Below are 10,951 nucleotides of genomic sequence, written 5' to 3'. Positions count from 1 at the left end.
TTATTTTTGTCTTCCATTTTTTTGAGTAGAATAATGCCCTCTCTATAAGCAGCATGTAAAGGAGATGGATTATTATAAAGTACTCAACACTTAGCACAACAGCCTGGGAAGGATGGGGCTGGAGTCAGCTTCTTTGTTATAGCTGCTGCCAGGGTGTTCTCTGTGGCGCGAAGCCCAGCTTCTACATCCACAGGTACTGAAGTATCAGAGACTGATGCTGAGAAGACCAACTAGTAATCAGACTTTTGCTATATCTTCAGGGCTTTTATTAAAGGGGTTGCTTATTGCATTATTAAAATACAGATATAAAGTAGAAATTAAGCAGTGAATCCTTACAATGGAATGAGTCTCATACTCTATCAGCTGCATGCTAGGTAGATTTAAAACATGAAATAAATGCTTACTATTGGCACTCCTTCTAGTTAATACTTCCTATGAGCCTGTTAAAAATAGCTGAAGCATTAAAATATTCTAAGATGTGACACTCCCTGAGAATTCAGTAGAGTCTTTTGTGAGATAGGTAATAGTATTTTATTTTGGAGCATCCAGAAACTGAAGTAATTAATTCATTTAACAGGCTTTATCACCCAGAGAGTCTGTATAGGCCTTATTATTAGGTCTGTGATTTAATTACCTGAACAAAAGGAAAGCTATCATGTTAATGTTTATTTCTCTATTACACAAAAACGGATGTTTTTCACTCATTCTCCACAGAATTCTGTAGTAAATAAATCACTTACCTCAAAAAAATGACATCACTAACAATATGACCAAATAATTTTTGCAGATCAGATTTGCTGTACTTTTTTAAAAAAATAAAAACGGAACCAGTATTTTCCCTCCAAATCTCACAAGTCACATGACTTTGAAGGAAAATTGTTTAAAAATTAAATTTTGTAGCATTTTATAATCTATCAGGTACATACTGAAGTACATTCATTAATGCATGATTCCATGGCCATCAAGGTAGGGGGTAGTTTTACTCACTGACCTCATTTAGAATTGTCAGCATTTGGTGATAATTTTTAAAAAGACTTTTAGTTGGTTTTATTATTGTTCTAAAATTCTCTAAAGACAGCACACCCCTTTATCAACTCCACCAGGGGAAACTATTCCTGCCCTACCCGTGGTATGCCACTGTTTTTATCCCATTTATACATTTAAGGGAGATGCAAGTCAAACATGTTAAATAACTCTCCTAAGGTCATTTAGAGGCTGCAAATCTAGGAGTTCCGACTCCAAGTCTAGTATTTTCCTACAACACTTCCTCCAGTTCTAAGATAGGATGGCCATAACTTGGTCTAGGATATAGTACTTTAATAAGAATGTTATATTTCTTGAACATTAAACAATGGCTATTACCTAAGTCTTCCTAAATTTCAATCCAAACCAGAGCTGAACTCTTGCAATAGTGTTCATTCCTGCTGTACTTCACCCTGGTTCCCTTGAACTAAAAAACATTAGGGAAATCAACTCCTCCTCCTCTGACCTCCACATGTCTAGTCAGTCACAAAGCCCTGTTGATTCTGCCTTCTCAATACTGCTCACATCTATCCCTTTCCATCTCAGTGAGGGTCTTGCCTCATCAATTAACCTTTTTCAGGTGTCTCCAGTCTCCTGCCCTCCCCGCCCCCCGCCCCCCGCCCCCAGCCACCCCCACACTGGTTCCTTCTCCTAAGTATTTAAATGTGCTAATTGTAAACAAAATGAAACAAACATCCCTGTCCCTCCTTCCCTCTGTGGATGGCTGTCACTGCTAACTCCTTCCCTTGGTATTTAAGCTTCTAGATTCCTTACTGTCTCCTCATTGGGAACATTTTCTCACCTTCCATTTTGCTATTCAACTACTGCAATCTGGCTTCTACCTCATTACTCATTAGAAACTTTACCTAATTGCCAGATCTTATGGTTTATGCAATCCATGGTGGCCCCCGCTACTTGCTCCCTGCAGGTAGGTGTGGTCCATTTTAGAACAGGCAACTCTAGTCCCTTGGTGCTGAGCTCACCCACAGAACCACTCAGTTAGGCTTATGAGGTTAGTACCCAGTCCCCATTAGTGCCCACCAAAGTGCTGCAATTGCATGGGCCCAGGCCCATCTCCTCTTCATCATGAACTCACAATGCGCTTTGCTCCAAGTCCTACAGACTCAGTAAGAGTTAGGTCACGCTTCTCTTCAATCCTGAAAGCCACAGATTGCATACTACCCCTCTTTAGGACACTGTTCTTCATACTTCAATGTGCATGTGAATCACCTGGGAATCTTAGATTCTCATTCATCAGACACGGGGTGGGGCATTTCTAACAAGCTCTCAGGCGATGCTAATGTTGCTGGTTGGAGTACTGTGAGTAGCAAACTTTTGGATGAGCCTATTTTAATTACCTGTTTGGGTAATCCTGGCTGGCAACTTCTCCTCTAAGCTCTGAAACACATGAAAAGCCTGTTAGCTCTCCACCTGGAGGTAAGGGATAGCGCTCACAAGTACGTTCCTCATAAAAGGCTGGGGAAATTGCCTTACCTTCTTTTCTGAAAACCAAAAACATAAAACAGCTGATTTCTCAATAGACCATTGTGCCTCATTAACTGTATCATTCACCTGCCTAGCTTTGCTTTCTTTATCTGCTTCTTAACTTTTAGTACTCCCTAGCATTCCATCCATGGTCCTTTTCTTTCTTCCCTGACTACTCTGTCCTTAAATTGTCACATTCATTCCCATGGTTTTCCCTCTTGTAGAGAGACTAACCACATCCACATCCCTAATTTCTGAGGTCTAAGGCCATACTGTAGATTTAGTACTTAGAGGACAACCAAGATCATTTTCCCCCTAGACTGTGGCCCTCTTCCCATATTTCCTAACTTGATTAATGGCACCGCCATCCACCAAGCTAGGGACTTGGGATTGACCCTTGGCTCCTATTCACAATCTTTGTCCTCTTTGTTGATGCTCCTGAGGTGGATAGCTGTGGATTTCTCCAGTCATCATGCCTTTCCCCTTCTTTTACCCCCCAACTTTTTTTTTTTTTTTTTTTTTTTTTTTTTTTTTAATGAGATGGAGTCTCACTCTGTCGCCAGGGCGAGAGTGCAGTGGCGTGATCTTGGCTCACTGCAACCTCTGCTTCCCGGGTTCAAGCGATTCTCCTGCCTCAGCCTCCTGAGTAGCTGGGATTACAGGTGCCTGCCACTACGTTCAGCTAATTTTTTTGTATTTTTAGTAGAGACGGGGTTTCACCATGTTGCCCAGGCTGGTCTTGAACTCCTGATCTCGTGATTCACCCACCTTGGCCTCTCAAAGTGCTGGGATTACAGGCATGAGCCACCGCGCCTGGCCTCCCCTTCTTTTATCAACAGCATTCTCCTTTTTCTTTGGGAAACTACCTGCATGTAGTCTTGCTAGGACTGCTGGGAAACTGGTACACCAGTCAAGACTTTCTCCCCCAGACCTGAGATCTTGAGAAATGACATAAGGTCTGAAAACTGAAGTTGATCTGTTCCAGTGGTGGCCTAAAGAGATCACTCCCATCAGTTTCTGCTCTCCCTACCCACAGGACTGCTCTGACTTCTCTTCTTCTTGGAGCTGCTGTTAGACTGTCCTTTTGTAAATGTAACTTCCCCTGTCCTTCCAGTAAATTCCTATATTGCTTATGTGAACCAGTGTCCTCACGTGTTACTTACGCCCAGAGAATCCTAATCCATATACTACCTACCCTAATCTATACATGACCTCTCCTTCTTCACTGCAAAGGTCCACTTCAGACTCTCATTTTTCACCTGGACTATTAGAATGCCTCTCCTTAAGTGGTCTCCTAAATTCCAGATTATCCTCTTACAGTTACTCAAAAAATTTTTTTTGTATGTTGGCATTTGTATGGCAGTTTGTTAGAGTGCTAAGTGCTGGGGATCTCATAAAATAAACAGGCAAGGTTTAGGTCCTCGTGTAGTATACAGTGGGAGGCAGGTAATGCTTAGATAATCACGCAAAAAATTATAGACCATGGTTATGTGCTACAATGGAAAATACAGAGTGCTGTGAAACTAACGGGAACATGGCCCAATACGTGGGGAGAGGACGGTATCAGGCAAGGGAGGCTTCCCCCATGGACTAACCTTAATGCGAAGATGGGGATGCTAGGGAAGGGAGGAAGAAGATGGAGCTTTCCAGGCAGAGGGGATAGCAAGTGCAAATGCCCTAAGATGGAAGGTTTAAGGAAGTCATAAAAGCCAAGTGTGGCAGGAACACAGCAAAAAAGAAGGAAAGTGGTACCGAATGAGACTAGATAGGAAGCAGGGTCAAATCATGCAGTGCCTTGTAGGAAATATTAAGGATTGGGGTCCTTATTCTAAAATAAATGGGGAAAGCCAATAGGGTTTTTTTTTTAAAGAGACATGGTCTCACTATGTTGCCCAGGCTGGCCTCTAACTACTGGGCTCATACGATCGATCCTCCCTCCTCAGCTTCCTAAGTACCTGGGACTACAGGCACATGCCACTACACTGGCCTAATTAGAAGAGTTTAAATAAGTAAGTGGCATGAAGAATTTTTTTTAAGAGCATTATGCCTAGCTGCCTACAATGTAGGGACTGGATGTGGGAAGACCGGTTAGGACAACAGTGACAACAGTAGTCCAAAGAGAGGATGAGAGCCAAGATTCAGGATGGAGGAGGTGAATGGATGCAAAGATAGTCCGCAACTAAAATCCATAGGTCTTGGTTGATGAATTGGATGTGGACTGGTGGTAAGGAGGAGGGATTTATCAAGGAAAACTCTTAAGTTTTTGGCTTAAAAGCTAGAAGGATGGTTCTACCATATTCTGAGATACAGAGTATTGAAGACCAAGTTTTTCAGGGGAAGTAGGAAGAGGATCATGCACCCATTTGATGTGCCACTGGCACATCAAGGAGACAGATGCCAAGTAGCAGGACATGTAGGTTGGGGCCACAGACATAATTTGAGTAATGAATATATAGATAATCTTTGAAGTCCTGGATGTGAGTGAGATGGGGCTGAGGGGGGAGTCCAGAGGAGCTGAGAACAGGGCTTTGATGAACTCCAGCATGTAAAGGCAGGTGGAAGAGGATGAACTGGCAGAGGAGAGGACACTTGAGAAAGATGAGGAAGGAAGGAAGCAGAAGAGTGCAGTCCTTCTGGTCCTTCTGAACCATGCACTTGCTCACGGCCCTCCCTTGTGCTATTAGCCCCTCCTCCCCTGATGAAGTTCAGTCTCCAGAGCATGGCCTACAAGGCCCATCATAAGGTAGCCCCAATAAACTTTGATCATTTATTTCCTTCTTCACTCCCCATCTCCAATATCCTAGAATTCAGACACTGCTCACTTCAATACTAACCTCCAGACTTTGCACATGCATCAAACGTTCTTTCCCTTTCTTCTTTTTTAAAAAAGTCTAATGTCACCTCTTGTACAAAGTCTTTGTCAGGAAGAGTTAGTCACCTCCAAATAATTTCACTCACATATTTTTAAGACAATATTTAGCACACTGTAATATACTGTGTTGGCCGGTGGCTTAAGCTTATTTGGGCTGGGTTTCCTATCTTATATGTTGTTTCCTAAAACTAAGCACAATCTTAGAAGATTGTGTTTGCCAAATAAATTAATGTATGATAATTATATTTTTGCTTTGATTGACAAAATTAAGACAAAATCAGTCTAGATTAAGCTGGCGTTGACTGCTCCCAAGAGGATATTTGGCAATATCTGAAGACAGTTTTAGTTGTCACAGCTGGGAGAGGTGCTACTGGCATCTCGTAGGTAGGGACTAGGGATGCTGCTGAACATCGTACAATGTATAGATGGCCCCTGCAATAAAGAATTATCTGGCCCAAAAGTCCATGATGCTGAGGCTGAGAAACCCAGTTTTGGTTTGCCACCTTAAACGTTCTTCTATTTATACTGTAAATTTCCTGTAGGATATTTTTTCTGAATGAAATAAGCACTCCAATACTAATACCATTGATTCTAAGATCTACAAATGTACTAGTCATTCTTTAGAGTAGTGTTTCTCAAATTTGTGCATCAGAATCACTGGGAGGGCTTGTTAAAACATAGGTGCCTGGGCCCCACCACAGGAGTTTCAGTAGATCAGGGGTATCCTATGCACTGTAGGCGTGATAATTTGTATTTCTCAAGGTTTCCAGGGGATGTTGATGCTGCTGGTCCAATGTCCATACTCTGTGAACCACTGCTTTAGCGAAGAGCCCAGGGTTAGTTAACCTGAGGGTTTATCACACTTTTCCCCATTAGAGGCCATGCCCAGAAACTTGAGATGCAACTTCCCTGGGTAGCCCTGCCTTTCTTTTCCCCGTATCTCCCAGCCAGGTACCTGGAGCTGCATCTGTGATGATTGCCAGGCTGGCAGCACCTTAGACTCAAAACATACCCCATTCCTGAGAACAGATGAAGGCTGCTAGCAGGGCAAGGCACCAATCCCTCTCCCCCCATTTATCAGCCAGTAGGGGCCTGAGGTCCAGGCCCTTGGAAATGAAGTAACATCTAAAGGAACTATCCTAGCTCCTCCGAGCACCTGTATCAGAATCACCTACGGGGTTTAGAGTCATGGGCCCATCCTTAGTAATTCTGTCAGCCTGGGAATTTGCATTTTATGAAACTCTTGACATCAGTGGTTCTCTAAGTGTGGTCCTGGGACCAGCATCATCATCACCACCCGCGAACCCGTTGGAGATACAAATTCTTGGGTACTTCCCCAGACATATTCGAAACGCTGGGGTTCAGACCTGTCACTTGTATTTTAACACGCCCTCTATGTGAATTCTGTTAGCTCAAGTTTGAGAATTACTGGTTTAAATTAGTCTGCTTCTCAAGTTTAAGATGTCTGGATGTAGACTTCCGGATTTTTCTTTCACTTCACTTTCTAAATTCCTTTCCTACCTGTATATACCAAAAGCACCCACAGGAAGCAAAGTGCCCCCCCACCACTCCCCAAAAGGCCTGCCTGTAGAACATTTGTACCCTACAAAAGAGAGCAAGAGTGAACTTTCGTTGAATCTGGTCATTTGTTTGCATGCCAGTCGGCACTTTATCTGGCCGGACAGTGGTCCCTCAGGAGGTCGACCTGGCACTCTCGGAAACCGGAAGACCCGGGCCGGTAACCTCCGGAGTGGCGGTGTCGCGGGTCGGCTTTGCAGCGGGTACTGGGCTGCCGTCCCGCCCCGCAGTCCTGCGTAAACACGCGGTTCCCTCGGCAACGCTGGAACCCACGTCAAAGGCTCCGCCAGGTCCCCAGCGACCGCCACCCCTCCGGCCGAGCCCAGCTCCCCGCGGCGGCCGCTAGCCCCCGGCCCCGAGCCACCACTCAGACCTAGCGGCCGCCGCCCCCGGTGCGGGATGAGGAGATCCGCGGCCGCCACTGGGCCACATGGAGGAGCCGCCGCCGCCCCGCCCACCAGCGAGCATGGCCTTACTGGGCAGCCAGCACTCCGGCGCCCCCTCCGCGGCCGGCCCACCTGGCGGGACTTCCTCCGCGGCCACGGCGGCCGTGCTCTCCTTCAGCACCGCGGCGACCGCGGCGGCCGCGGCGCTGGGGAGCCTGAGCGACGCAAGCGGAGGCGGCACAGCGGCCGCTCCCGGTGGCGGCGGCCTTGGCGGGTCCGGGGCAGCGCGGGAGGCGGGGGCGGCGGTGAGGCGGCCGCTAGGCCCGGAGGCGGCGCCGCTGCTGTCGCACGGAGCTGCAGTGGCGGCCCAGGCGCTCGTCCTCCTGCTCATCTTCCTGCTGTCTAGCCTTGGCAACTGCGCGGTGATGGGGGTGATTGTGAAGCACCGGCAGCTCCGCACCGTCACCAACGCCTTCATCCTGTCGCTGTCCCTATCGGATCTGCTCACGGCGCTGCTCTGCCTGCCCGCCGCCTTCCTGGACCTCTTCACGCCGCCCGGGGGTTCGGCGCCTACCGCCGCCGCGGGGCCCTGGCGCGGCTTCTGCGCCGCCAGCCGCTTCTTCAGCTCGTGCTTCGGCATCGTGTCCACGCTCAGCGTGGCGCTCATCTCGTTGGACCGCTACTGCGCCATCGTGCGGCCGCCGCGGGAGAAGATCGGCCGCCGCCGCGCGCTGCAGCTGCTGGCGGGCGCCTGGCTGACGGCCCTGGGCTTCTCCTTGCCCTGGGAGCTGCTCGGGGCGCCCCGGGAACTCGCGGCGGCGCAGAGCTTCCACGGCTGCCTCTACCGGACCTCCCCGGACCCCGCGCAGCTGGGCGCGGCCTTCAGCGTGGGGCTGGTGGTGGCCTGCTACCTGCTGCCCTTCCTGCTTATGTGCTTCTGCCACTACCACATCTGCAAGACGGTGCGCCTGTCGGACGTGCGCGTGCGGCCGGTGAACACCTACGCGCGCGTGCTGCGCTTCTTCAGCGAGGTGCGCACGGCCACCACCGTCCTCATCATGATCGTCTTCGTCATCTGCTGCTGGGGGCCCTACTGCTTCCTGGTGCTGCTGGCCGCCGCCCGGCAGGCCCAGACCGTGCAGGCCCCCTCGCTCCTCAACGTGGTGGCCGTCTGGCTGACCTGGGCCAATGGGGCCATCAACCCTGTCATCTACGCCATCCGCAATCCCAACATTTCGATGCTCCTAGGGCGCAACCGCGAGGAGGGCTACCGGACTAGGAATGTGGACGCTTTCCTGTCCAGCCAGGGCCCGGGTCTGCAAGCCAGAAGCCGCAGTCGCCTTCGAAACCGCTATGCCAACCGGCTGGGGGCCTGCAGCAGGATGTCCTCTTCCAACCCGGCCAGCGGAGTGGCAGGGGACGTGGCCATGTGGGCCCGCAAAAATCCAGTTGTGCTTTTCTGCCGAGAGGGACCACCAGAGCCGGTGACGGCAGCGACCAAACAGCCTAAATCCGAAGCTGGGGATACCAGCCTCTAAGACGGTTGGAATGGCCAGCTTATGAAGGCAAATTTCCACTCGCATTATTTAATGATGGAAGATTCTGGGTGAGAGTTGTGGATTTCATAAAGCCAAACATTTAAAGCTAGAGACGGGGGAGACTTACCACTTTCCCCAAACAACATAAAAGACAATGTCCCTTCTTCGAAAGTGCCAAAAGGAATGTAAAATGCAAAAATTAAAACAATCTTAAACCACATAACCAAGCATTGTGAACTGTAAGTGCCAAAAATGACAAAAATAACATTCACTATAACTGAAAAGCTCATATTATAGGACCACACTGTGAAACAAACAAAACATTGAATGCAACTAGTATTGTTCAACTACACAGAATTTCAGGAATGAATGGAGACCTTCAGAGCTGCTTGAAAGCCCCTCTAAATCGCTACCATCCCACAAAACTTTAGCTTCTAGAGCTTGCACCTCTGACATGCTTTGGGTGCTTAGACTGCAAGTGGAAAAGTCTTATCCTTACACACATTGGTGCACCTCCTCACCCCACCCCCTAATAACCTTTGTGGAAAATTTTAAATTCATAACCCATTTAAAATCCTTTTAGGATTTTGAAAAGGTGGTTATTATTAGATAAAATTCAACCATCTGAAGGACAAATAGAAGTATGAACATAAAGAAATGTGTCTTTTAAATATTTTCCAAGATTATATGTAAAAATTAACATTCCTTCCACCCGTGTCATACCTCCAAAATGATCTTCCTTGGAAAACTTTGAAGTTTTATCCTTACTCTAACCTGTTACTTTTATTTCTGATAAATTTTGGAATGCTGCTCTCAGAATGCTTTCACATTGAAAAAAAATTTTCATTGTAGAAAATTTTTGTCTTTTGAGGTAAATTTGATTTTTGGATATAGCCAAAAATGTAATTTGAAGTCAAGTTGATTGAATAAGGTGAGTGATGCCACTTTATTTAAATTTTTATTATTTTTTAAAATGAGACCTCTATAAAACAACAAGGTTGGGTTTCCTATGTGGCTTTTAGCTAACTGAAAACGATTCCAAAGAGAAATTCTAAAACTATTTTGAGAAGCAGCTTCTTGGAATTAGCGTAGACTTTTCCAAGTAGATCATACTCTCCTACATTTAGAAATTTGGTATATTTTGTGTTTTTTAAAATAGCTGATGGTTGCTTTATAGCTATGACTTGTCGAAGATAATGTGTTTATTAAAGGGAGAATAGGTGTGGGACTATATGTAACGGTATTAAAACACAGGCATAAAGTTGGAGAAGAACTTCAAGCAAACTGAAAATATCTTTAGAAATATGCAAATCAAAGATGCTTTTTAAATTTCTATCTTAGCAGAAAAGATGGTTTTACAATAATTCAAAAGCGTGATTCAGGATTTGTGTATGTGAACTTTCTAATGTTAAATACGACTATACACAGAATCATTTACTCAGAATTTTTTTAAATGTTATTTTTCCCTCTTTCTTTTCCTCCATCCTGCCCCTCTTTTCTTCAGTATTTCATAGCCTTAATTGAACAAGTTATTTACAGTAGATATGAAAAGACATTAGCTGTCGTATGAAGATTTCAATGTGAAATAGCCAGCATTTTCTTCCTGTAAAGTATTTAAATATGTTTTAAAGTATTTCTTTGTTTGACAGGTGGGTACATGTCATTATTTTGTAATCAAAGGTGGAAATATATGATTCATGTCAGAGCTAAAGATGTTTTAATTTTTTCTGCTTCTCAGAGTATGATCACAAATCAGAAGTTTGTAAATTGTATATATTTTGCTACACTCAATGTAGTACAAAGTAGATGAGATAATCTCTCCCCTCTAGCCCTTATTTATAAAGCATATACAGACTTCATGCAGCTGGACTAACAAAAACAGGTGTCTGCGGTATTTGCCTGTTAAAGGCAAAAAATTGTGTATTTTTTGGCACCGAGTCACTTTTGGGATTTAGAGAGAAATGATAAAGTCTTCAATTATGAAAGACATCATAGAATAGGAAGTACAGTTGTGAATAAAGGGCAGAGGGTTAGAGATCTTAGAGTAAGGAGGTGAGCGTGTTGCAAAA

The 10,951-nt window shown here is 45.7% G+C and overlaps 1 protein-coding gene across 1 annotated transcript; it reads left to right on the top strand.

Moving 5' to 3' along the window:
- Positions 1-1,659: 1,659 nt before the first annotated feature.
- Positions 1,660-10,264, top strand: GPR135 (G protein-coupled receptor 135). The gene has a single exon (XM_024925430.4). It carries the CDS (start codon positions 7,389-7,391, stop codon positions 8,880-8,882), a length of 1,494 nt encoding a protein of 497 aa, XP_024781198.2. The 5' UTR covers positions 1,660-7,388; the 3' UTR covers positions 8,883-10,264.
- The last annotated feature ends 687 nt before the right edge of the window (positions 10,265-10,951 follow it).

The sequence above is a fragment of the Pan paniscus genome, chromosome 15 (assembly GCF_029289425.2).
Source record: "Pan paniscus chromosome 15, NHGRI_mPanPan1-v2.0_pri, whole genome shotgun sequence".
Lineage (NCBI taxonomy): Eukaryota > Metazoa > Chordata > Mammalia > Primates > Hominidae > Pan > Pan paniscus.
Note: the sequence above shows the minus strand (reverse complement) of the source record. Positions and strands in the feature narration are given on the sequence as shown.